The sequence below is a fragment of the Lepidochelys kempii genome, chromosome 7 (genome assembly GCF_965140265.1).
Source record: "Lepidochelys kempii isolate rLepKem1 chromosome 7, rLepKem1.hap2, whole genome shotgun sequence".
Classification (NCBI taxonomy): domain Eukaryota; kingdom Metazoa; phylum Chordata; order Testudines; family Cheloniidae; genus Lepidochelys; species Lepidochelys kempii.
Genome location: NC_133262.1, coordinates 378834 through 405602, shown reverse-complemented (window position 1 = coordinate 405602; position 26769 = coordinate 378834). Strand labels below are relative to the sequence as shown.

The 26769-nt window shown below is 47.0% G+C and overlaps 1 protein-coding gene across 7 annotated transcripts in view; it reads right to left on the bottom strand.

Annotated features, from left to right (window-relative positions):
* The window catches only part of LOC140913990 (SRSF protein kinase 3-like), a 61561-nt gene that overhangs the window by 3948 nt on the left and 30844 nt on the right, over positions 1 to 26769 (bottom strand). For 6 of the 7 annotated variants that reach the window (XM_073350774.1, XM_073350776.1, XM_073350771.1 and 3 more), the window contains 5 exons: positions 11481 to 11643; positions 6790 to 6872; positions 6181 to 6288; positions 5588 to 5657; positions 5398 to 5490 (listed from right to left, as the gene is read on the bottom strand). In XM_073350774.1, the coding sequence (XP_073206875.1) occupies positions 5398 to 5490; positions 5588 to 5657; positions 6181 to 6288; positions 6790 to 6872; positions 11481 to 11643 (517 nt within the window). Of the gene's footprint in view, positions 1 to 5397; positions 5491 to 5587; positions 5658 to 6180; positions 6289 to 6789; positions 6873 to 11480; positions 11644 to 16153; positions 16261 to 16696; positions 16785 to 26769 lie in introns of all 7 variants that reach the window. The other variant, XM_073350777.1, reaches the window with a different exon arrangement.

Below are 26769 nucleotides of genomic sequence, written 5' to 3'. Positions count from 1 at the left end.
TGTCTGCCTTAATTGTTTCCAGAAAGTTCCTTACCCAGGGAAAAGGGACCTACTTAACCTGGGGCTAATATATCTGCCTTCTATCACTCTCCTGTAGCCATCTGGCCCGACCCTGTCACAGAGGGCAGAGACACTCCAGACCTTTCAAAAACTGGGCTGTCATGTCATGAGCGAAGACCGACCTGCCTTGGAACGGAGGGTGGAAAGCCAAAATAGTGGCCAGGTGGACCCTGACTGATGACAGGGACAAGCCCTGGAGTTTGAGGTACAGAAGATATTCCAGAATAACCTGCAGCAAGGCCTGCTCAGCCTGGATGCGTCGTTCTGAAGCCCAACACACGAACCTTTTCCACTTGGCCAAGTAAGTAGCTCTGGTGGAGGGTTTTCTGCTACCCAACAAAGCCTGTTGAACCTGGGCCAAGCATTCCCACTCTTCCGCATTCAGCCATGCAGTAGCCATGCTGTCAAGTACAACACCACCAGGTTTGGGAGCAGAAGACTGCCATGGTTCTGGGGCAGCAGGTCCAGCCAGAAAGGTAGCCGCACTGGGGCAGCTACCACAAGGTCCAGCAGTGTGCCGAATCAGTGCTGGCGAAGCCACTTGGGGGCCATCAGGATAACCTTTGCCCTGTACTGTTTGATCTTCAGGAGGACTCTGTGGATCAATGGCACTGGCAGGAAAGCATACATCAGGGCCCTTGACCACAGGAGCAGGAAAGCATCTGACAGGGAACCCCATCCATGCCCCAGAGTGAACAGAACATGTGGCATTTCCTGTTCTGACGGGACGCGAACAAGTCCACTGGAGGGAGTTCCCCACTTCCGGAAGATCATACTGGCAGCCTCCAGATGGAGCGATCACTCGTGGTGAGACAAGAAGGTCCTGTTGAGGCTATCAGCAAACACATTCCTGCTCCTGGGCAGATGTGCAGCTACCAGATGAATGGCCTGCCACTCAAAGAAGTCCCAAAGGCTGGGAGCTTCTTGTCAAAGGCCTGGCTTTGCCCTGCCTCTTGATGTAATACATCGTGGCAGTATTGTCTGTCAGGACTTGCACCACCTTGCCCCTGAGCTGCCTGACCTTGATGTGGAGGGCCAGATCGTCTCGCAGCTGGTGGCCTTGAGTGCTGAGTTTGCCCAGGGGGGCTTCCCAGCCCAGGTCCGAAGCATTGGAGACCAGGGTCAGTAAAGGGGACACAGCTGTGAAGGGAACTCCCTGCAACACCAACCCGGGGCTCATCCACCATTCCAGGGACAATAGGATGTGATCTGGCACCCTGACTACCCAGTCTAGGTCATGCCCGTTGGGGATGTAAACCAACACCAGCCACACTTGCAGAGGCTGGAGGCGGAGCCGGGCATGACTGACTACATATATACAGGCGGCCATGTGGCCCAACAACCGTGGGCAGCTATGAGCCATGGTGAGCGGGTGGTTCTTCACATGGGAGATCAGGTCCTACATGGCCTGAAAACATGCCTCTGGAAGGAAGGCTCTGGCTCACGTGGAGTTGAGAACCGCCCCTATGAACTCTATGCGCTGGACTGGCCTTAAGGTGGATTTTTTCTCATTTACCAGCAGGCCCAGGTCATGGCAGATCAAGGCTTCTCTGCACTTGTTCCTGAGACCTGCCCTTGATAAGCCCGTTATTGAGATATGTGAAGACCTGGACCCCTCAACATCTCAGGTAAGCGTCCACTGACGCCATACATTTTGTGAAGACCCTTGGGGCCGATGAGAGGCCAAAGGGGAGCGCAGTAAATTGGAAATGGCGTCCGCCCACTATAAAACAGACGAAATGCCTGAGACCTTGGAATAAGGAAATAACCATCCTTCAGGTCAAGCGAGGCATATCAGTCTCCTGGATCCAGGGAGGCGATGATGGAGGCCAGGGAAACCATGCAAAACTTCAACTTCTTGAGAGACTTGCTGAGGCGCTGCAGGTCCAAAATGGGTCTGAGGCCCCCTTTTGCTTTCGGGATGAGGAAGTAGTGGGAGTGGAACCCCTTTCCTGTCATGTCCTGAGGGATCTCCTCCACTGCCCCCAGGCACAGGGGGTTCTCGACTCACAAACAAGGAGTTGCTCATGAGAAGGGTCCCTGAAGAGGGATGGGAAGGAGGGGAGGTGAGAGGGAGGGGTAGCCGAAAACTGCAGGGTGTATCCTTTGACACTGTGTCCAGCACCCAGCGGTCTGAGGTGACCCATGCCCAGGCGAGTGCTAGGGACGAAGTCAGTTGAGGAAAGAATGGGATGGATCCTGGGAGTTGACTGGGACATCGCTCTTGAGCGCCCTCTTGAAATGAGTGCTTCTGACCCCTGAGATGCTTTGCTGGGGTGGACTGTGCAGGCAAGTGGGAGGAGGAAGGGTGGCGGCAGCGGTTGAAACTTATGTCCACATCCCTTCTCCTTGCAGGCCCTGGACGGGCTGCCAAAAGGCATGCCTCATGCACTGACCTAGCCCGGTGCCGTCAGTGCCACCAACTGTTGCTCCAAGGCGGCAGCAGATGTGCGGTGCAAAGAGGGCGTCAACATGACCGGCACTCCCCACATGCTCCAATAAGGCCACTGCGCTGGCCACTGGCCGTGCTGCCAAGGTGCTGCCATCGATGTCGATGCGGCCTCAGGTGCCCAATTGCACCGGTGGAGTTTAGGTGAGGGGCTGAACTGCTCTTCCATGCCAGTGGAATCCCCTTCCAGTGACCGTGATGGGGCTGTCGACGCCTGAATCTGCCTGCTGACTGTCGCTGCTGGAGACCAGTGCCTGGAGTGAGAGGATCAGTGCCATTATCGAGGGGACCGGTGCCAGGGGGACCAGAGCTGTGACGGGGAGTGCTCCCACAGGGCAAGCGATGGAGATCTGTGCCGAGAGGATGACCGTCGGGAGGACAAATGGTGCTGGTAGTATGGAGACAGGCGCCTCCCTCTAGGCAATCCGCCTCGAGACAGCAGGGACTGCGATTGTGGCGCCGGGGACCGAGGGTGAGCCTGAGAGGATCCGGGCTGTGACTCCAGTGATCTGCAGCATGGAGGTAGAGAGCACTGTCTTGTCTCGAGGGATCAGTGGCGCTCCAATGCCCCTTGAGGGGTCTTAGCGGCTGGCTTGCCCTCATAGGGAACCTTTGCCCTTCCTCTGGCACATGCTGTGTTGGCGGCACGGGTAGAGGCTGTGCTCTCTCGGCTCTTGGGAAGGAGTCAATCCCGTCAGGAGTTTGGGTCCCATACCACTTTCGGGAGTCGGTGGTTGATCCTTCAAGGGGCTAAAGGCCCCGACCAGGGAGGCATGTCATGGCTCTGGAGTGGCTGGGCAGCCTGAACTGGGTCCTTTGCCCGATGTCCCATGGCCCTTCTTGTCTGGTGCCAGGGAACCATGCTTCCTTGCTTTCTTTTTGGGAACAGGCGGTAGGGAGCGGTGCCAGGTGGAGCTCACGGCTGGGGGTGTGCTGTGACCGAGACCAAGGGGAGTCTCGGTGGGACAGCTTGGAATCTGGATGAAGGGCACATCTCCATGAGGAGAGCCTGCAAATGAATATCCTGCTCCCTCTGAGTCCTGGGCTGAAAGTTTTTACAAATACAGCACTTGTTCTTCACTTGTGATTCCCCCAAGCAGTTGAGGCAGCTGCTGTGGGGATCACTTCCTGGCCTAGGCCTGTTTCAGTCCGCACAGGGCTTAAACCCAGAGACCGGGGCATACCCCGCCTGGGGGGACTCTAACTGCTAACTACTTAACTACACTTAACAAGTACTTACCACTAACTACTATAAACGATTGGTCTCGTTAGAGCTGGTATGGCAACCCCCATTTTTTCAGGTGTGTGTGTGTGTGTGTGTGTGTGTGTGTGTGTGTGTGTGTGTGTGTGTGTGTGTGTGTGTGTGTGTGTGTGTCTTCCTACTGTATTTTCCACTACATGCATCTGATGAAGTGGGCTTTAGCCCACAAAAGCTTATGCTCAAATAAATTTGTTAGTCTCTAAGGTGCCACAAGTCCTCCTCGTTCTTTCTACTATAAACAAACTATTTACAAGGCCTTAAGACTCAAGTCAGTAGAGAGGAAACCGCTAACCCTTGTGATGCAATGAAAGGTTCTCCAACTAACCACCACAGGAGCAACCGAGAGGGCGTAGGGCCGGTGGCACCTAATATACTAACGCATGAGCATGGCACTCAAGGGAGCGCCACTGCTGACCCTAAGGATACTGCTACGGCAAAAATCTCTGACGACCACACACACCTAGAAAGGAATCGACATGAGCAAGCATTCGAAGGAGAATGAGCCTTCAAGAGGGACCTGAATGAGCTGGGAGGGGATTGTCAGACCAATATTTGGAGGTTCTCCCAGGTATGGGAGCATGATAGAGCACTAAAAAGGCACAGAAATGGTAGTGAGAGAAAAATATTAGTGGCAGGTCCTTTGAGGCTGTTTCACTGGCTGAGTGGAGAAAGGAACATAGTAAGAGACTAAGTGGGAAAGTGGGGAGGGACAGTGTTAGGTAGGACCTTGGAGTCAAGGACAAAATGTTTAAACTTGATGAGCCAAAGGAGAGACAGCAAAGAGATTCAAACAGAGGAGAGGGCGCATTTTAGACAGACTGGGCTGGAGGCAAAGGGGGCGGAGCTGGGAAGAGAATGTGCTTGTCCTCTCTCAGCATAATTCCTGAATTTCAGGCTTCTGCCAGCTTGACTCTCATTTAATTATTTTCATCCCGTTTCTACTCTCTCTCTCTCACTGGACTAAGAAACTGCTACCAACTTTAGAATTTTGTACAGGCATCCATCTCCTGAGTAACTCTCCAGTCAATAGGTTGGCATAGCAAGGTCCTAGAGGACTTCATGGAGTCTTCAGCTCTCCTCCCTGATAACAGAGAGCTTTGCTTAAGATAGCTTTTTGTTTGTTTTTCAAAGAGCAAGTTATTTAGGGGTGGGCCAGAGATCTGCACCCTTCTGCACAGGTGGCGACTTTCCATTGTGCCGGGGGGTTCTTGACCCCTGGTTCTGCCCTAGGCCCCACCCCCACTCCACCCCTGTCTCCAAGGCCACACCTCTGCCCTGCCCCACATCTTCCCACCCCTGCTGTGACTCTTCCTGCCCCGTTCCATCCCTCCCTCGAATGTGCCATGTCCTTGCTCCTCCCCTTCCTCCTTCCAGCCTCCTGCATGCTGCAAAACAGCTGATTGCAGCAGGCAGGTGGGAGGGGGAAGTGCTGATTGGCAGGACCCACTGGTGGGCAGGAGGCACTGATACGAATAGGGTACTGGGGGGAAAGGGAGGTGGGGGATAGGGAGCCTGTCGGTGGGTGCTCAGCACCCACCATTTTTTTCCCATGGGTGCTCCAGCCCTGGAGCACCCACGGAGTCAGCGCCTCTGCCTCTCTGGGTAACTCCCCAGCTCCTATTTTCACCTTGTCCGCTGAAGAATTTTGATGACTGTTTCCAGGAGAAAGCAATTTTAGGAGGAATTCTTCCCAGGAGTTCAATGATACGAGCAACATGATCTAGAGAGAGAGAGAGAATGGGGGAAAATGAGAAGCTGGATATTTAGATTTTATGACCATGTCATCAATAAAGTCACTGAAGATGACAGAATCCTACCATCATCTCTGGAGAAATATTTCCCAGCCTGGGGTTCAAAAAGGAGGTTGCCAGTCGCCATTTCAAATGCCTGGAAATGAAATAGCCTATTAATCCAACTCAGTGCCCAAGCCAGACAGTCAAGAGAGTCATTCTTCACCAGTCCCTCCACTCCCTCAGCACCACCCCGTTCTTCACTTCTCCAATACTCCATGACACAGGAATGTTCCCAAGATAAGGAAACACCTGCAGGTGCTCTGCCACCACAGACATCACATTCCCCTTTGCCTGGGTAAATCTCAGTGTGTATCTGGTTCAGTTTGACATATGTTAGGTTCCATATATAGGATATTAAATTGCCTTGTAATCAATATAGGGACAAGAAGATTAAGAGGAGGTTTATCTGCAGTACAACTTTGAACAGAAGTTGGTATTTGCAGAGTGCCTATTTTTAATAACATGACTTCTTCAGACAAGATTTTTCTTACTCCCAAATGCAGTAAGATAAATTGATGGCTGCAGACAGATATTTTCGCAGGGTTGCTGGTGTGTCATTCATGTTCACATCTGTGGTAAACTGCAGTCACCATGTCCATTGGGCTGAGAGTCCCTACCAGGCAGGCTGTGCTCCAGATATCTGCAGGAGTGCTGTAATCTAACCCAAGAAGAACTTCCAGGGCTCGGTATGGCTGGGTCTGGATCTCTTTGGAAAGGGGCTTGTACTGCAACAGAAAGGACAGACTATGGCTAGTGGTTCACAACTGATTAGAAACAAAGAAAATCACAGCAAAGTCCAGGACACAGTGGGACAGACCATGGATGGAATATGCTGAATGCACATACCCAATCTCATGCAGGATACAGCAGATCTACATTCTGAACCCCAGAACACCTGGTGTGATTTCCCTTCATTCTCTTCATGATTAGACGTTTCTACTTGATTGACATTGTTTGACATTCCTAGCTGTAGTAGCTAACTGTATGCACATACAAGCTTGTCCAAAGCATGCAGCATGACCCAGAGTATAGAGCTCAGCTCTGAGCTGGGAGTGCAGAGGACAAACACACACATTACAAGATGAAATCACTCTCTCTTTCACAGCACACGCTGCAATAAAACTTTTCAAGGAGATGTACAGTGATGGACAGACACCAAGATCAGAGTCAGAAAAGAGAGAACAGGCTCCTTTATCATGGGGGGGTGAGAGTTGAAACTGACTCACGGTCCAGCATGCGCTGCCTAGGTCTGCAATTTTCACTCCCATTTTCATTATATTGTAATGATCCAATTGATTGGCAAGAATTCCTGAATGAGGAAAAACAGAGCTTAAATCCACAACTTTGCTAGATACAATAAATCATGGTTTTAAGACAGACACTGGATTTATGGTTTATTACAACAATCTGTAACCCACTAATCCCCCTTTTGTCCTATGACTCAGACCCTATGAAGGCCACTTCACCTTAAATGATCCCTCAGCATATGTGCTAAGCACGAAAGCTAAACTATCTGATTGATCTTGTATTTAGCTGTGACTCCCTGAGTACCTTTCCCAGACCTGAGGAAGAGCTCTGTGTAGCTCCAAAGCTTGTCTCTCTCACCAACAGAAGTCAGACCAATAAAAGATATTACCTCATCACCCTTGTCTCTCTGTCTCCAAACTAACAGGTATCTCATTCAACACAGATCATTCATGTATGTTTTTGCCTTTATCTAATGTCTTTCAGCCCAAAGGATCCTACAGTGCTTTACAGAGAGGTGATTCCTCTTTACCTACCACTGAAACTTCTATGTGCTTAGGAGAGGACACGAAGAAGAATCTGGTATCCAGTTAGATCGGCAAGAGGATTTTAGAAGAACAGCCTGTTGTTGTCTGAAGTGGAGCATTGGGGTCAGCACCAACTGAGAGGGAAGAGTGCCCCCTACTCAGTCACTCACCCACTCTGCATCACAGTGCCCTTACCACCAAGCTGGGGCACTGGGGCCAACACTGACTCAGGAAAGAGCACTCCCTCCTAAGTCCCTCAGACTAGAGCCATAGCACTCGCTTTTCTCCTCTGACAATATCAGCAAAAGGAAATATGACCCCTCCAGGGTACTGACTTCAGAGCAGATTCTGTCTGCCAGAGAATTGAAAGGCGACCAGCTACCTTTTCACAGAATCATAGAATATCAGGGTTGGAAGAGACCTCAGGAGGCCATCTAGTCCAACCTCTTGCTCAAAGCAGGACAAACCCCCAACTAAATCATCCCAGCCAGGGCTTTGTCAAGCCAGGCCTTAAAAACCTCTAAGGATGGAGATTCCACAGTGCTTCACCACCGTCCTAGTGAAATAGTGTTTCCTAATATCCAACCTAGACCTCGCCCACTGCAACTTGAGACCATTACTCCTCGTTCTGTCATCTGCCGCCACTGAGAACAGCTGAGCTCCATCTTCTTTGGAACCCCCCGTTCAGGTAATTGAAGGCTGCTATCAAATCCCCCCTCACTCTTCTCTTCTGCAGACTAAATAACCCCAGTTCCCTCAGTCTCTCCTCATAAGTCATGTGCCCCAGCCCTCTAATCATTTTCGTTGCTCACAGCTGGACTCTCTCCAATTTGTCCACATCCCTTCTGTAGTGGGGGGACCAAAACTGGACACAATACTCCAAGTGTGGCCTCACCAGTGCCGAATAGAGGGGAATAATCACTTCCCTTGATCTGCTGGCAATGCTCCTACTAATACAGCCCAATATGCGGTTGGCCTTCTTGGCAACAAGGGCACACTGCTGACTCATATCCAGCTTCTTGTCCACTGTAATCCCCAGGTCCTTTTCTGCAGAACTGCTGCTTAGCCAGTCGGTCCCCAGCCTGTAGCGGTGCATGGAATTCTTCCGCCCTAAGTGCAGGACTCTGCACTTGTCCTTGTTGAACCTCATCAGATTTCTTTTGGCCCAATCCTCTAATTTGTCTAGGTCACTCTGGACCCTATCCCTACCCTTCAGCGTATCTACCTCTCCCTCCAGCTTAGTGTCATCTGTAAACTTGCTGAGGGTGCAATTCATCCTATCATCCAGATCATTAACAAAGCTGTTGACAAAACTGGCTCCCGGATCAACCCCTGGGGCACTCCACTTGATACCGGCTGCCAACTAGACATCGAGCCATTGATCACTACCCGTAGAGCCCAACAATCTAGCCAGCTTTCTATCCACCTTATAATTCATTCATCCAATCCATATTTTTTTATCTTGCTGGCAAAAATACGGTGGGAGAGCATATCAAAAGCTTTGCTAAAGTCAAGATATATCACATCCACCGCTTTCCCCATATCCACAGAGCCAGTTATCTCATCACAGAAGGCAATCAGGTAGGTCAGGCATGACTTGCCCTTGGTGAATCTATGTTGACTGTTCCTGATCACCTTCCTCTCTTTTGATTTTTATCTTGGAAAAGACATCCCTTTCCCTCAAATATCTTCCAGATTATGTTACTTTACAATGAAGTGCTCGTTAATATGTCATACACTACCATGCAAGCCTGATTCAAGCAAAAATCTGTCAATAATTTAGTGTCACCATTCACCCTAGAACATTAGGCCCATGAAACAGCAGCACCGTGAGACAAGCTCTGACATAAAATGTGTTACATCTCCCAGATCATTCCTAGAAGGTGAGGAATATCTCTGGTGCAAAGACTCAGACTACAAGTGCTGGTGTTGTGTTTAAATTACAGAAAGGAAGTAGGTTTCAGAGTGGTAGAGTCTGTGTCAGCAAAAACAACGAGAAGTCCTTGTGGCACCTTAGAGACTAACACATTTATTTGGGCATAAGCTTTTGTGGGCTAAAACCCACTTCATCAGATGCAGGGAGTGGAAAATGCAGTAGAGAGATATAAATACACAGCATATGAAAAGATGGGAGTTACCTTACCAAGTGGAGGGTCAGTGCTAACGAGCCAACTCAGTTAAGGTGGAAGTGGGCTATTCTCACCTTCACTGAATTGGCTCATTAGCCATGACCCCCACTTGGTAAGGCAACTCCCATCTTTTCATATGCTGTGTATTTAATCATAGAATATCAGGGTTGGAAGGGACCTCAGGAGGTCATCTAGTCCAACCCCCAGCTCAAAAGCAGGACCCATCCCCAATTAAATCATCCCAGCCAGGGCTTTGTCAAGCCTGACCTTAAAAACTTCTAAGGAAGGAGATTCCACCACCTCCCTAGGCAACGCATTCCAGTGTTTCACCACCTCCTAGTGAAAAAGTTTTTCCTAATATCCAACCTAAACCTCCCTACCGCTCTACTGTATTTTCCACTCCATTCATCTGATGAAGTGGGTTTTAGCCCAAGAAAGCTTATGCCCAAATAAATTTGTTAGTCTCTAAGGTGCCACAAGGACCCCTCATCATTTTTTTTTAGAAAGGAAGTAGCATTCTCAGAATAAGAACCTAAATAGAACAGAATAGAATGGAATAGTTTAACACTGAGAACATGAACTAGATGTTCTCCTCTGAAGATTTCTTGTCAAATGTGACTGTCTGGATCACAAATGAGGACTAGTTTGCAGTGACAGAGCTGTGTATATGTGTGAGCAGGAGTAAAAGGCATCAGCAGATCTGTAGGAGGGAGTGGGAGGAGATGCTGCAGGGCTGGATTGAGGGGCATCAACTGCGTCAGAATAGCAGGGGGAGCTGCGTGTCCATCTCATCGTGATGTCCCCATGAATTGCATAGTTTTGAGGATGCTGCTCCCTTTCAGCAGATCAGATTTGTTTCCATTCCTGTGCCAATACAATCCCCCTCTCTGTTTCTGATATTCTGGTTGTCAGACATGGTTCTCAGATCTATGGTGATAAATTTAACTGGGCAAAGAGTGGCTGGATAGGAATTCCTACTTCGTCAATTTTGATGGGACTAATGGAAAGCAACTGGGCCTTGCTGGTGCCCCGGTCAGGCAAAGACATTTATTGGGATAACTGTACTCTCTGAGACACGAGAGCCTGTCGCAGCAGCTCTTGATGCCAGGACATTGAGCTTTGTGAAACAGGAGTTTGATCTTGACTGTGGCTGCTGTTAAACTGTCTCGGAGAAAATAGAAGTCACAAATGAGAATGTTTTATTTTAAAGTCACAGAAGCCAGTGCATAAAGCAAAAAAAACAAAAAAAAAAACACCCAAACAAAAAAAAACAAGGGAGGGCTTTATTTTCCAGCATTTGCTGTTTATGAAGGCTGTTGGTCTATCTGCACTGACTCCAGGGCTCACAGACTGCCCCAGGTGAAAGAGGACACAGGAAAAAACATTAGCCCATTGAGTTACATAGGTACTATCTACAACCAGAGGAAGCACTGAGATGAAGAGACCCTGAGAAGTCATTGCAATGCCTATATAAGCCTGAAGAAGAGCAGTAAACACAGGTCTCCTTTAAACATCAAATACTAGAGATGGGCCTTTGCATGGTTAAAACAAAGTACTTTGGGTTACAATTAGCACGAAAAGTGCTATACAAGGTGGACCTGTATTGTACTGTAAGGCTGTGAGTAATTTCTCAGAAGTGATGGAAATGTACAGTATCAGCAAATGCTCATAATCTTCCAGTTGCTCCTACACACAAACCCATCTGCAGCAGCATGTCTATGCACAAACAGACCTAGACTGGGATTTGAGTGATTGGTATATGAAACAGATAGGCTTACTCCTGGAAACTAGAGGTGGAAAAGGCATACCAATACAGGGTCATCTAGGCCAATGGCCTCTTACCAGGGAGTGGAGGAATTTCTCCAACTGTATATTTACGCTTGGTATGAAGTCTCCATAGGCTGAAGTTGGGGTGTAGTAAGCAGGAATGTTCTTGTTCCTCGCAGGAATCCTAGCACCTGTATGAGTCCCACTTTCTGCACTAAACTCTGCAAATCTTTACCCTTTCCAGCCTACCTGGTTTCTTTAGGCCCAGATCTATGCTTTGGATCCAGGCAGCTGTGTCATGCAGAAGCTTCTGGAGACTCTCTTCATCCACCTGCAGCAAGATGTTCTCTGGCTTGATGTCTGTGTGGATAATCCGACAATTGGTATGCAGGAACTGCAGCCCTGCCAGTACCTGTATGAACCACAGACAGTGATTAACAATCAGGAATGCAGAGACCACTCCTAGGAGCAGCTTTAGGTGATGTCACAAAAGAAAGAGTCCAACATAATAGACTTGGTGTTTCACACAGATTCTGATGTTTATGAAGAATGAGACACAGATAACATGGAAAATTCTGAAGGAGGCCATCCCAATATAGGGAATCCCATGCATCTGCTTGGAGTCAGCATCTGTGACAGGGTGCTGAGTGAGAAGGATTTACTCAGCCCCTGTCACTCCAGCCTCAATCAAGGGGAATGGATTGGGGCTGGGTGAATAGCCCGGTGTCTACCTGGTAATAGGCAGTACCTGCCAGCCTCATTAGCCAGGGCTATAAAGGCTGGGAGGAAGCTGGAGGGAGGAAGGTAGGTAGGTGGGGGGAGGCCCAGGCCCGGGCCCGGGCCCGGGCACAGGCACAGAGGGAGGTGGGAGTCTTCTGGTTTGTTGCTGGCCAGGCCTGCAGTTGGCTGCGAAACCTGTACATTGGTGGAAAGTGGTGGCAGGAAAACAAGTGGAAATAAAGAACACTGGTGTTGCATCAAGTTGAGGTGTTCCTGACTGACTGGAGAGGGCAACAGGGGCCGAAACCAGAGGGGCCCAACATGCACCTTGCTATACCTGGGGGCTTGTCCGAGATCTGAAGCCAGCACAAAAACTTGGTGGCTCAGAGATGGAGGGAACCCTGCAGTGGCTAGCAAAGCAACAGGAGAAGATGCGGAAGGCACTGCAAGCCTTCCAGCAATCCCACCAGCTAGAGAGGCAGGCCTTACTTACCTGGCAAGCGGAGCAACAGAAAACTCTCCAGGACTTTATAAAGGAGCAGGTCAGTGTGCAGCAGCAGCTCCTACAAAGACTGGTGAATCCCCTGTGAGGTGAGGGCACCCGCGCAACGGTGTTAGGCCTATGTAAGATGGCAGATGACCCGGACACCTTTCTTTGTAGCTTTGAGTGGGTAGCCATGGGTGCCAGATGGGATAGGGCAACCTGGGCCCTACAACTGGCTCACTATGTGGCCGGCAAGGCTCAAGCCACCTATATGCCACTGAGCAACGACCAGGCCAAGGACTATGAGGTGGTGAAGGCAGCCGTCCTAGACCGCATAGGGCTGTCAGCAGTGAAATACTGGCAGAAGTTTGTCTTACCTTACCTACCTTGACTGGCTAGAGGGGTATTATGGGAGCAAGTGGTGTGATAAAACTAATGGTTTCATCATAGGACCTAGAAAGAAAGAGGTGACGTCTGAGCTACTTGGATTTAGCATAGTGAGAAATGGGGAACTCCCACATTGCACTAGTACGAAGAAAGTAGATTTTGGGGAACCAAGTAGCAAGGTGCAATGGAAGGAAGTATTACAATCCACTCATAAGAAAGTGGCTGGGGACACTATAATTAAGGTGCAAAAGGATATAATTTGACCAGGAAAAATGTAAGCAACAAGACATGGCTTTTCATGAACTGGCTCAGATTTGTGATCACTAATTATCATGCTGACCAACATCATCTCATTGTTTCTTGGTCTCTCTACCCTCACCCACAACTGTTTGTTGCATCAATCTGTTGTCTGTAATCTTACACTTAGATTGTAAGCTTTTTGAGACAGGGACTTTCTCTGTGTTATATAGGTTTTTACAGTACCTAGCACAAAGGGGCCTTGGTCTCTAGGCACTACCATATTACAAATAAGTAGAAATAAAACCTGCAATGGTATTGGGGAGAGACCCAAACAAGAATATATAGAGTTAGTTAAAGTGTGTAGGGAAAAGAGAAGGACAACGGTTCATTGCTGCAGGAAAAGGATACCTTGTTATGGAGCACGGAAAGTCTGAAGAGTCAAGAATTTAGGGACTTAACTGTTTGGGAAGAAAACATACTCTACACATGGAGAATAACCCACTAATGAACATTGATTAGTAAATGAAGGTTTTAACAGACTCACTGATACTCACAAGACATTGTTTCTGAGTTAGCCAAATATAATATCAGTAGCAGCAGAATGGCTACTGAAAAGTCCTGTTTTACACTCTGTTAAGTCACATGTTGACAGATTTTCTTAACACTTTCAAAATAAACCACTTTCTGGGCTGCACATCAAATAAGGAGAAATTTCAGCCTCAAAGATAATTTGTGGGGGGGAAGAGTACCTAACCCACTTCAAATGGAGGGAACAGAAGGAAAATGCCACCTCAGCAGTCCCTAACTCTAGTAATAAGAATTATTGTTTGCTTAGCACTTTAAAGACCGGTATGAAGACAAAGGTTCCTGTCTCAAGATCTTAAGTAGACAAAGGATGGAGGAAGGGATACAATAAGAAGCAAAGTTTGAGTGAAGTTGAGCACACAGCTTGTTAGTTCCAAGATGTTCAGATGAATTTTCCCATGGGAGCAGGAGTTAATTCAGAGTAAGATGACCTCTTAATTCCCACCCATAGAGGGTTTCAGATGCTATTTGAGAAACAGGCTAAAGGAGGAAGAGTCCATTTCATCTACACCAAGCCTCTGGAGGAGGCTGGGGTGCTTAGGTAGCAAATGTTCCTCTGACATCTTGACAAGTGGATCACAGAAAAACTCAAGAGTTCTGAGATGTACCATGTGGTTGTAACTGAACTTTGAGATCTGTTAGCCTTTTCCATTCCCTAGCAGTCCATGGACACTGTGTAAGAAACATCGTTTCTGGCATGTTTGTTTAAGTAAAATACCAAGACTATGTGGAGGATGGAGAAAGATTGTGATTCTGATCAGAGCATGGGGGATTACTCCCTGAATGAAAATATCATTCAGCCATGGCACTTGCTGCAGCCCAGGCCTCTGGTCGTGTTGTGTGGAAGGAAAGAGAGAGCTATGAAGCAAAGTGCTAGCAATTTGTAATACCATGAAGAAAGCTATATAGACAAACCTCACAGTCAAACTGGAGCCAACTCAGGACTGCTTAACTAAGTGGTCTCCATGTGTATCTTGCTTTCAGTGCTGGCTATGACTGCACACTGAAGTCAGCTTGTCAACAGCAGATTTTTAATTGTGGAGGGAGGAAAAAAAAATTTTCTATGATGTTGTCAAAGCTACAGCAGCCAGATGGAGGTTCTTATGTCAACAGACGGTATGGATGACAGGCAGGTTTGTTTCATGTGTCCCTGTGGGCAGCAGATTAATTTTCAAGAGTTGCTCAGTGAAGTAACACTCCATAATACTGACTATTCTGAGCTGAACCAACTTTCTAAATATGTCACTTTGCAACCTGCAACCTCAACAATATCAGTAGTGACAGGTTTCAGAGTAGCAGCCATGTTAGTCTGTATTCGCAAAAAGAAAAGGAGTACTTGTGGCACCTTAGAGACTAACCAATTTATTTGAGCATAAGCTTTTGTCACGAAAGCTTATGCTCAAATAAATTGGTTAGTCTCTAAGGTGCCACAAGTACTCCTTTTCTTTTTGCGAATATCAGTAGTGAATTTCCCAGGCACCAGTCTACAAAAGACCACTGAAATCTGAATAAGCAGCTCTTTTAAAATTCCAGTAAAATTAGGGGTTAGGCCAGGCTAGGCAACCCAAAAGGTCACGTAAGGACATTGATTCTTTTCACCGTATGCATTTTAATGTTAGGTACTGCCACACAATTCAGGTTAAAACATATACTTGTATTTCCTGTTAGCTAACAGCTTTTTAGTTATTTCATCATTTTGGTATTTTTGTTAACTAATTTTGTAATGTCTTAAAAATATCTTGGATTTTTATTGACTTTTCATAGCAAAAAGTCCTGATGCGTTTGACAAATAAATCTAGACAGAGCTTATTTCTGCCACTGAAGTGCAGGCACCTCTGGAGCAAGACGAGGAAGTTGTTTTGTCATGCACAGTAACAGCACACATCAGTTTAATACATAAAGAAGTGCCTCAGTAGTGCCTCCAGGTCTGTTTCTGCAACCTGAGGCTGCTTTGTTCGAGCTCTGGTGGGCGGATATGGCTGTACCGGTTTGGAAGACTCGCAACTGGTCCTGCTAGCCCAAGAGATGAGACATGGGCACAGCTTTTGCTCTGTTTGTTCTTCCTTGGATTTATGTCACATTTTTACTTTTTGTTTTCTTCCCTGAAGGGACGACGGACCAGTACTTCCTTGTAACAGGTTTGACCCCTTTGGTCTGTTCCTCTGTGGGTTTATTTTAATCACACTGGAATAAACTGCAGACAAACCCAACCAGTATATTGTTAGCTATTCCAGTCCTCTTCACTGGAAGATAAAAACATAGCCTAAGATGTGCATGTGAGAGGGCAGGTGTGTAATTGGGTAGGGAAATGATCTCCATCTCACCAGAATTGTATTTAAATTTGGGACAAAACCACATTTGGATTTTATGCTTTAGTAAAATAATCCTGAGTGTTCTAAAAGGTTCCTCCACTGCACACCCAACCTGCCCAGCTATCTTCTCTACCCCCAGGCCTCCCCCACCCCGCTCCCTGTGTCCTCACGCTTCCAGTGCTCCGAGCTCTCACCTGCTGTAGGACTTTTTTCACAAAGGGCAAGGGGAGACCCTGGGCTCCATGGCTCCTCATCAGACATCGCAGAGAAGGGCCCAGCAACTCAAATACCAAGCACACATGTAGGAAAGTCAGGGATTCACTGAGAGAGAGAGAATGCTATCCCCACTCACTTTGATGTTAACTAGACAAGCCACAGCCAACCCCTCCCTCCCAGCTGCCATCCTACGCCCCACTCCCCAGGCTGGCCCCTGACTCCCACTCCCAGTGCCATCCTATGCCCCCCAGACTGGCCCCCGCTCTCAGCTGCCATCCTATGTCCCCTCAGCTAGTCCTTCGCTCCCACCCCCAGTCCCCATCCCACACCCCCACACCCCCAGTCCAGCCCCTCTCTTCCACTCCCAGCTGCCATTCTACATACCCCAGGCTGGCCCCTTGCTCCCAATTCCAGGCCCATCCCTCCCACACGGACACAGCCAGTCTTTTCAACAGCATAGCATTCTGTCTGGCTGATGGCATTGCAAACAGAGAAAGCCACTATTCTTAGCTGAAGGATATGGAAGCCATTTGCTCCAATCATTTTAAAGTCATCTAAACAATGGATAATATTCTTCCCTGCCCGGTCCTTCTTCTTCATGCTGCTCACCTGAGAGTGGTCAAAAAAAAACAACCCTCTTATTTAGTGGAATACATGTATCGGGTCTCTCTCTCACTCTCTGCATTTTTATCCTGCCATCCACCACCATAATATCTGAGCCTCTTCCATGTAAAAATCTATATCAAGGTCCCTAGAGGATTCTATAGTAAGTCTCCACTTTTTTGAGGCTAATAGCTCTGCTTGGGGTATTTTGTTTGTGGATGGTTGCTTAATTTGGATGCTTTCATGTATGTTCTTTTGGTGAAACCCAACAATGAGAGAATTGAACAAACCCAACTCCAATTACATTAGCAGAGTCCAATCCCTGATGGTGAATTTCCTCATAATTATCCAGCTGTATCCCAGGTGAAGGGTAGACACAATTCCCCATAAATAGCCTAGCTGTCTGATCAGCTCAGATATTTCCTGACAATCCCCCTCTGGGGTACTTACCACCACTAAAGCCATCACAACTGACTCCCTTCCAAGGGTATTTCCCACATATATGGAAAGGTTGTTTTTCCACATGACCACAGCTTATCATGCTCATCAGAATTGTCTCATTATTTCCTTGTTTGTGTACCCCCATCCAGTTGTTCTCTCTTGGCTTATGTTTATATTGTAAGCTCGTTGGGGCAGGGACCATCTCTTTGTTGTTTGTTTGTACAGCACCTAGCACAATGAGGATGAGATATCTAGAAACTACTGCAGTGCAGGTAACAAATAATAAAAATCGTATCACTTCAAGAACCTGAAGATTAGAATTTTTGGCCCATCATCTGGGTATAACAAATTCTGTTAGTCCAGTGAAAAATATGTCAGCATGTTGGCATGTTTCCTTTTAGAAACTTATAGCTCCCCTAAATATTTTCTTGTAATTAGAGCTGTTGCGCGATTAAAAAGATGACTAGAATACCATTTATTTAATTTTTTTTTGTTTTCCACATTTTCAAATATATTGATTTCAATTACAACACAGAATACAAAGTGTACAGTAGCTCACTTTCTATTTATTTTTTATTACAAATATTTGCACTGTAAAAAAGTATTTCATTTCACCTAATACAAGCACCGTGGGGCAATCTCTTCATCATGAAAGTTTAATTTACAAATGTAGAATTATGTACAAAAAACCCTGCATTCAAAAATAAAACAATGTAAAACTTTAGAGCCTACCAAGTCCACTCAGTCCTACTTCTTATTCAGCCAATCGCTAAAAGAAACAAATTTGTTTACATTTATGGGAGATAATGCTGCCTGCTTCTTGTTTACAATAGCACCTGAAAGTGAGAACAGGCGTTTGCATGGCACTGTGGTAGCTGGTGTCGCAAGATATTTACATGCCAGATGCGCTAAAGATTAATATGTCCCTTCATGCTTCAACCACCATTCAGAGGTCATGCGCCCATGCTGATGACGGGTTCTGCTTGATAACAATCCAGAGCAGTGTGGACCAACGCATGTTCATTTTCATCAACTGAGTCAAATGTCACCAGCACAAGGTTGATTTTCGTTTTTGGTGATTTAGGTTCTGTAGTTTCTGCATCAGAGTGTTGCTATTTTAAGACTTCTGAAAGCATGCGCCACACCTCATCCCTCTCAGAATTTGGAAAGCACTTCAAATTCTTAAATCTTGGGTTGAGTGCTGTAGCTATCTTTAGAGATTTTACATTGGTATCTTCTTTGCATTTTGTCAGACTTGCCGTGGAAGTGTTCTTAAAACGAACAACATGTGCTGGGTCATCATCTGAGACTGCTATAATATGAAATATATGGCAGAATGCGGGTAAAACAGAGCTGGAGACATACAATTCTCCCCCAAGGAGTTCAGTCACAAATTTAATTAACGCATTATTCTTTTAATGAGCGTCATCAGCATGGAAGCATGTCCTCTGGAACGATGGCTGAACCATAAAGGACATATGAATCTTTAGCGTACCTGGCATGTAAATATCTTGCGACACCGGCTACCACAGTGCCATGCAAACGCCTGTTCTCACTTTCAGGTGCTACTGTAAACAAGAAGCAGGCAGCATTATCTCCCATAAATGTAAACAAATTTGTTTCTTTTAGCAATTGGCTGAACAAGAAGTAGGACTGAGTGGACTTGGTAGGCTCTAAAGTTTTACATTGTTTTGTTTTTGAGTGCAGTTATGTAACAAAAACCCCTACACATTTGTACGTTGTACTTTCATGATAAAGAGATTGCATGACAGTACTTGTAAGAGGTGAATTGAAAAATACTATTTCTTTTATCATTTTTACAATGCAAATATTTGTAATAAAAATAATATAAAATGAGCACTGTAAACTTTGTATTCTGTGGTGTAACTGAAATTGATATTTAAAAATGTAGAAAAACATCAAAAAATTTAATACATTTCAATTGGTATTCTATATTTTAACAGTGCAATTAATCACGATTAATTTTTTTGAGTTAATCGCGTGAGTTCACTGCGATTAATTGACAGCCCTACTTGTAACATCTCTCAGACCTAGTACTGGAGAATTATGGTCTGCTACGCTGCTAAACAGAAAGGGATTTCAAACAAAACTATTTCTAAGTTAAGACTAAGACCACGTCTACAAACAAAGTTATATCAATATACCTAAAGGGGCGATTTTATACCAATATAATTAAGTTGTTGCAACTTTGTGGGTGGACTCATATCACTATAAACCTGTCTTATATCAGCTTAACTCTAGGCCTGTAAATTTACCAGCCCAAACTAAACCAATACCATAAAGTCCAGACAAAAAGTTGCACTGGTTTAACTAAGCCAATTTAAATTAACTGGTGCAACTTCTGAACGTAGACAAGTCCTAAGACTTGTCACCACCACCACAGACCTAAAAGTTCAGGTTATCTTCAGGAACAATTAGTGACATCACTAATAGGTGCAACTTTAATGGATGAGATATGCATGAGCACACAAAGAAACTCAGGCTACATGCTTAGTGTCTTGTTATACTTTTTGCTGCATTATACACTTTTTGCAAAAGTTATAAATTATTTGTATTGCCATAGTGCCTAGGAGACCATTGTGCTAGGTACTGTACAAACACAGAATACCCCCCTTCCCAGACGAGCTTTTCATTTAAAGACAATGACCCAGATCTTCCATTTAGGCACCTAAATACCTTTGATGAGCTGGAGCAATGTTTCCACCTTTTCCTGTTGCAAAGGTGGAGATCCTCCACCCTGAGGCTCTCCCTCAGTTTGTTTTATTGGATATCTAGAGCAGCTTGCAGGAATGAGGCCAGAGTGGAACAGCTCAGCTCACCCTGTGAATAGTGAGAGTAAAGACTACGGGATGGAGGAAGAGGAAGCATCAGGAGGAGAACCACCACCAAGATACTCAACAACTCAGGATAATTAGTGTTATAGTGCACTGAGAGATGGTCTGTGTTTCCGGCAGCACCCAGCGTAAAGGATGGTTACTTACTGGTATTGTAACTGTTGTTCTTTGAGACATGCGTGCAGATGTATTTTCCATTCAAGTGACTCACAAGCAGTTCTCATAGGAGGTGGAGCTCACAATCTGCCTAAGCAGTGACTGCAGGATTGCCTTCCTAAAGTTTGCATCAGATCTAGATGCAGTAAAAGTATGTTTAGATGACCAGGTAGCCGCCCTGCAAATGTCCAATATTGAAATATCACTGAGGAATACTACTGCCGTTGCTAAGGCCCTCGTCAAATGAGCTCACAATCTCTGTGGAGGCATGGTCTGAGCCACTTCAGATGCTGGTGTAATGCAAGAATTTATGAATTTGGAATGGTTTTCACAGAGACCACCTGACCCCCCTCCTTCAATCCACATAGGAAATAAACAAATGAGGCAATGCTTGAAAAGGTTTAGTTCTGTCTAGGTAGGATGGCAAGTGTTGCCTCATATCCAACATCTGAAGACACTGTTCATTTGTGCTGGAGTCCAGTTTAGGAATGAACTCTAGAAAATAAATCCTTTGGTTAAGGTGAAACTGAGAATCCACTTTTGACAAAAAAGTGGCTGCTGCTCCAGGGCCACACTGTCCTTGAAAACCTGTGCATGGGGGCTGTGCCATTAAGGCCTGCAGCTTGCATAATGCTGCTGCAACTATAAGGAAGCCTGTCTTCTGGCACAGGAGGGACAGAGAACAGGTTGCTGGGGCTCGAAAGGAGTACCCATGGGGGGAGCCAGGACAATATTACGGTCCCACAAGGGAACTGGCTCTTTCACAGGTGGATAGAGACAAATGATCCCTTAGAAACCTAACCACCATGGGGTTCAAGAAAAGTGGCTGATCTCAGATAGGCAGATGAAATGGCAAGATTTGAAATGAACCCACGATGAACTGAGTGAGAGACTAGAAGACTCAAAGTACAATAGGTATGCTAAAATGTCCTGAATACAGGCAAGCATCAGCTGGCTTCCCCAAGCAAGCGACCAAGCTGAAAAACACTTCCACTTGATTACCCTACTAGAGGTTTTCCTGCTGTTAACCCACAGCAAAGCAACGCCTTCCAAATATCCTTCCTCCTCATCTAGCCATGAAGCATCCACATCATGAGATGAAGAGGGGTGACTGCTGGAAGCAAAACTTGATCATAGTGCTGAGTTAGTAAGTTGGGATGAAGAGGCAGCGATATGGGAGGTCAAACCAATAAACCAGTACGTTGGAGGGCTAACATTGCCTGAGCCAAGCTATAGCAATAAGAATAAGTTTGGTATGATTCTGCTTTAGCGTGAGAATGACCTCTGGGATTAGAGAGAAGACGTACCTCAAAGGAGACCCCCACATTTGAGGTGGACGGTGTCACTTAGGGAATCTGTATCGAGACCCACTTGAGAGCAAAAATGGTGGCACTCCTTGTTGTGTCTCATCGCAAACAGATTGATAGTTGGAATGCCCCATTCTGCAAAGATGGACTCAGCACCCTGGACTTCAGAGACTACATGTGATTGTGGGAGAAATTCCTGCTGAGGTGATCAGCCAAGTGAGTCTGGACCCCAGGTAAGTGAGCTGTTGTGGGAACAATGCTCTCCCTGATGAAGAACTGTCGTAACTTTATTGCTTCCTGACACAGTTGGTTGGAGGAGGTTCCTCCCGGCTTGTTCATATAGTATTGCGGTGGTAGCGTTACTGAGTATATGAGGCAGTGTGCCCCATATGTAATCCCTTAAAACTTGGCAGGCATTTTAAGTGGCCCAGAGCTCCAGAATGTTGATTTGGAGGGAAACTTTCTGTTCTGAGCACAAGCCAAGAACTTTTAACACTCTTAGATGTGCTCCCCAACCAGTGACTATAGTCCTGGCTGGGGGGAGGACGCACAAAGGGACCACCCTGGCATACGTTGCTCTGAACTGTCCAGTACCATAAGGATCTTCTGAGGAACTCAGACAAGCCTGTCCAACGTATGACACATTAGGCAATAGAGCAAATTCAATCACACTTGAAGAGGACGAAGGTGCAGTCTTGTATGCTGGATGATGTAAGTACATGCAGCCATATGACCTAGTAATTTCAAGCACACATGGACCATAGTTGAAGGCAGACATTGTAGTGCCAGACATAGATGCTGAATTGTTTGAAATCATTCATTCAGCAAAAACATTCTCAAATTTGTAGATTCTAATAGGGCCCCGATGAACATAATCTTTTGAGTTGGTGCTACCATGGACTTTTTTTTGTTCAATATCATTCCCAGATGACTGAAGAGACAAAAGAATGGCCATAATGGATCAGACTAATGGTCCATCTAGCCCTGTATCTGGTCTTCAGATAGTGGCCAATGCCAGATGCTTCAGAGGGAATGAACAAAACAGGGCAATTATCTAGTGATCCATCCCTTGTCATCCAGTCCAAGCATCTGGCAGTCAGAGGTTTAGGGACATGCACAGTATGGGGTGAATCCCTGATTATCTTGGCTAATAGCCACTGATGGATCTATCCTCCATGAACTTATCTAATTCTTTTTATAACCCAGTTATACTTTTGGCATCCAGATCATCAACCGCTCGCAATGAATTCCACAGGTTGATTTTTGTATTGTGTGAAGAAGTACTTCCATGTTTGTTTTAAACCTGCTACCTATTAATTTCATCGGGTACAACACTTCCTTGTTCACTTTCTCCACACCAGTCCCGATTTTAATAGACCTCTTTCATATCCCCCTCAGTCATTTCTTTTACAAGCTGAACAGTCCAGGTCTTTTTAATCTCTCCTCATATGGAAGTTGTTTCACACCCCTGATAATTTTTATTGCTCTTCTCTGTACTTTTTCCAATTCTAATGTATCTTTCTTGAGATGTTGCGAACTGCACTCAGTATTCAGGGTATGGACGCACCATGAATTTATATAGCAGCATTATTATATTTTCTGTCTTATTATCTCTCTCTTTCTGAATGGTTCCTAACATTCTCTTAGATGTAGTGTGAATTGGGAAAACATGTTCTTTGAACTTGTCTCTAACTAACCAATAGTCCAGGTTCAGGAAAATATTAATTCCTCTTTTTCTGAGGTATGCTGACACTACAGTCAGTCATGTGTTTTTTAAAAATGTGAGGTGCTGAAAGGAAGCACAGTGTACTGATAGTGTTACCCCACCATACCAAATCTCAGAAATTTCCTGTGGCTCAGGAAAATTGCTATATGGAAATAAGCATCCTGAAGGCTCAGGGCAGCAAATCAATCATTGTGGTTCAATGCAGGAAGGATAGTTGCTAGGGTGACCATATGGATTCCAACGTATCTAGTGTATTTGCTGAAGCTGCAGAGGTCAATAATAGGTCTCATCACTGCTTTGAATTTGAGGACCAGGAAATACCAGGAACAGAACCCCTTTTTCTGATGCTGTAGAACCTCCTCTATAGCTCCATGTGCAATCAGACTCTCGACCTGCTGCAGGAGCAGTGACTCATGAGAGGGGTCCCTGCAGAGGGATGGGGTAGAGGGCAATGGCCAGGAATTATGGCATGACCCGATCACATGGTACTTAGGACCCCTTTATCTATGGTAACCACATCCCAAGCACTGTAAAAGTGAGACAGCCGGTCTCTGAACTGAGGAGACGTAGATGCGGAGGTCACAACTAGAATGCTGCCCTGGACAGGCAAGTCAAAATATAGGCTTGCTGGACACTGGAGCAGGACTATCTAGTTGGTTGAAATTCCATCCAGAAGACCTCCTCCTCTGTGATCTTATGACCCTCCTTGGAAAAATCTGCGGTTTCTCAGAAAAGGATGAATGGCAGCAAAAATGCTGAGAGTAGCATTGCTACTCCCTCCCCTAGTGGTGCCTCTTTGTGGCTGGGGTATAAATATCCAAGGAATGCGAAGTAGCCCCGGGCTACTTAAACAAATGCCAAGTGTTGTCAATTTCTGAAAACAAAAATGACCATCAAGACAAGTCTTCTATGATCCACTGAGCATCACAAGCTATGCTAGAGTTCTGCAATGACAAGGCCCTCCTCACAGTCACAGATGATGCCACAATTCCAACTGAAGCATCTCCTACGTCCAGAGTTGACTGCAATGAAGTCTTGGCCTCCAGAGGGGCCTCTGTATCAAAAGCCTCAAATTCCTCCCGGGAGGCTTGCGTCAACTTCTCTGTGAATCTGGACAGAGCACCCCAATTAAGAAAGCCACAGTTGTATAACAGAGCTGCTGATTTCCAATGCACATCTACATTGATGAACTCATATAAATTTTCCTCACAATCAAATCTAACCTCTCAGACTCCAAATCCTTTGGAATGGACTTGTACCTCCCCTGTTCTGATCTTTCGTTTACTGCCATCACCACAAGAGAGTTAGGAGTTGGAAGAGAGTAAAAACACTTGAAGTCCTGTATGGGGACTGTCGCAGGGCAGAGGTGCAAAACCTTTCGATGCCCTGCTAAAGACCTGGCTTCCCCCTGTTTCCCTGTAGGGTGGCCGGGTACATGGGCCAAGACCCTTAGCTGGGAGCCCAGCTGCAGGCCCTAACGAGGGCAGGCTCAGTGTAATCTGCTGAGCCAAGTGGAACCAACTGGGTTGCTGACTGGGAAGAAATATAAACCCAGGGAAGACCTCAGGTGGGGAGGCTAACCAGGCAGGAGGATAGGAGGGTTGAGGCTCTGTCTCTGATGGCTGACACAAGCCTCAAAGGCCAGGGGACCCAGCAAGGGGTCGGAGCGGGGACTGGTGTTGGGGGAAATTGGGACTGTACAGCTACTGTAAATAAAAGAACATGGGTGAAGCACCTGCAAGAGGCATCTGAGACCCTTTCTTTTGCCAGCCCAAGCGCAGGGACAAGGGGAAGGAAACTTGTGCCTGTGACATGTGGGGGCTTGTCTGGGATCCCTCCTAGCCACCGATACCGGTGGCTGCCTGTATGGAGGAGACCCTGAAATGGCTGGTTACTGTGCAGGAGCTGCAGTAGTCCCAGCAGATGGAAAGTCAGGCCCTGACGGCGTGGCAGGGGGACCAACAATGGGCCCTCCAAGAGTTCATCAAGGAGCAGTCGGCAGCCCAATAGCAGATCCTCCAGCGGGTGGTGAGTGTGGCGAGTGGGGACGGAACCAGGACAGCAGGGTGGGGGCTCTGTAAGATGGGCCCCACGGACGACCCTATAGAATCATAGAATATCAGGGTTGGAAGGGACCTCAGGAGGTCATCTAGTCCAACCCCCTGCTCAAAAGCAGGGCCAATCCCCAATTAAATCATCCCAGCCAGGGCTTTGTCAAGCCTGACCTTAAAAACTTCTAAGGAAGGAGATTCTACCACCTCCCTAGGCAATGCATTCCAGTGTTTCACCACCCTCCTAGTGAAAAAGTTTTTCCTAATATCCAACCTAAACCTCCCCCACTGCAACCGGAAAACCCTGATGCCTTTCTGGGGACATCTGAACGGGTGGCTACAGCAGCAGGCTGGAAGAGTTCAACTTGGGCCTTGCGGCTAGCCCCGTACCTGGGAGGTGAAGCCTTAGCAGTGTTCATGGCGCTCATGGCCCGCTGGACTGAGAGCCTGAGACCCAGGGCATTTGCCCGGAAGTTAACTGACTTGGCCACTAGGTGGCTGAGGCCCACGGCCAGACAGTGGAGGAGATAATGGACCAGGTGATCCTGGAACAATTTCTCCAGGGGCTCCCGGACCCAGTGTGTGTTTGGGTCCGATGACATCAGCCGGCCCACGTAGCAGATGGAGTCCGGTTGACAGAAAAGCACATTGAGGCAGAGGCACCCAGGAGGGCGGTGAAGCCCGTTAGGGGAGTAGGACCTGCAAGGAGTCCACCAGAGCCTGTACCCAAGAGGGGGATGGACCCAGGGCCCACCCGCAGCCATGAACAGACCTGTTGGAAGTGCGGGCGCACTGGCCATAAAAAACAGGACTGCTCTCAAATGGAGTTTGGGCTAGTGGACTTTTGTGGGTAGACCAGGGGGCAGAAGGGACCGGTAAAACAGCCCTTAACCACCATAACCGTGTTGGTGGGGAAGAAGCCCCGAAAGGGTTTGGTGGACTCCGCCTCCACTCGCTCACTGGTCTGTAAGGGTCTGGTGAAGGCACACTGGATGGTTCCGGGGACAAAGGTAGCCCTTCGGTGTGTCCATGGGGACACCCAGAGCTACCAGATGGCCCAAGTTCCTCTGGAGGTCCAGGGGTGCTTCCGGTGGCAGCAGGTTGGGGTAGTGCAGAAATTACCCTACCCAGTCCTACTGGGAAGCGATTGGGGACCCCCTTCTTGAGAGACAGGAAGTCGGATCCTAAGGAAGGGGGCTGGGAGAACCCAATCAGGGAGGTGCATGGAAGTGGGGGTGTGTGGAACCCCCAAAAGTAGCAAGAACCCCTAGACCACCGAAGGAGAAGAAAAGAGTAAGGGATAGCGGGGAGCCCAGGGTAGAAGAGAGGGGACTTTGCTGGGAGGAGGAGGGCCAGGCCAGGCACCCCGAATCCCCCCTCATCTGCTGTGCCTTGGGAATGTGGCAGGGGGTGAAAGAAACTCCTAGACAGCAGTGGGAAGAAACCAACAAATGT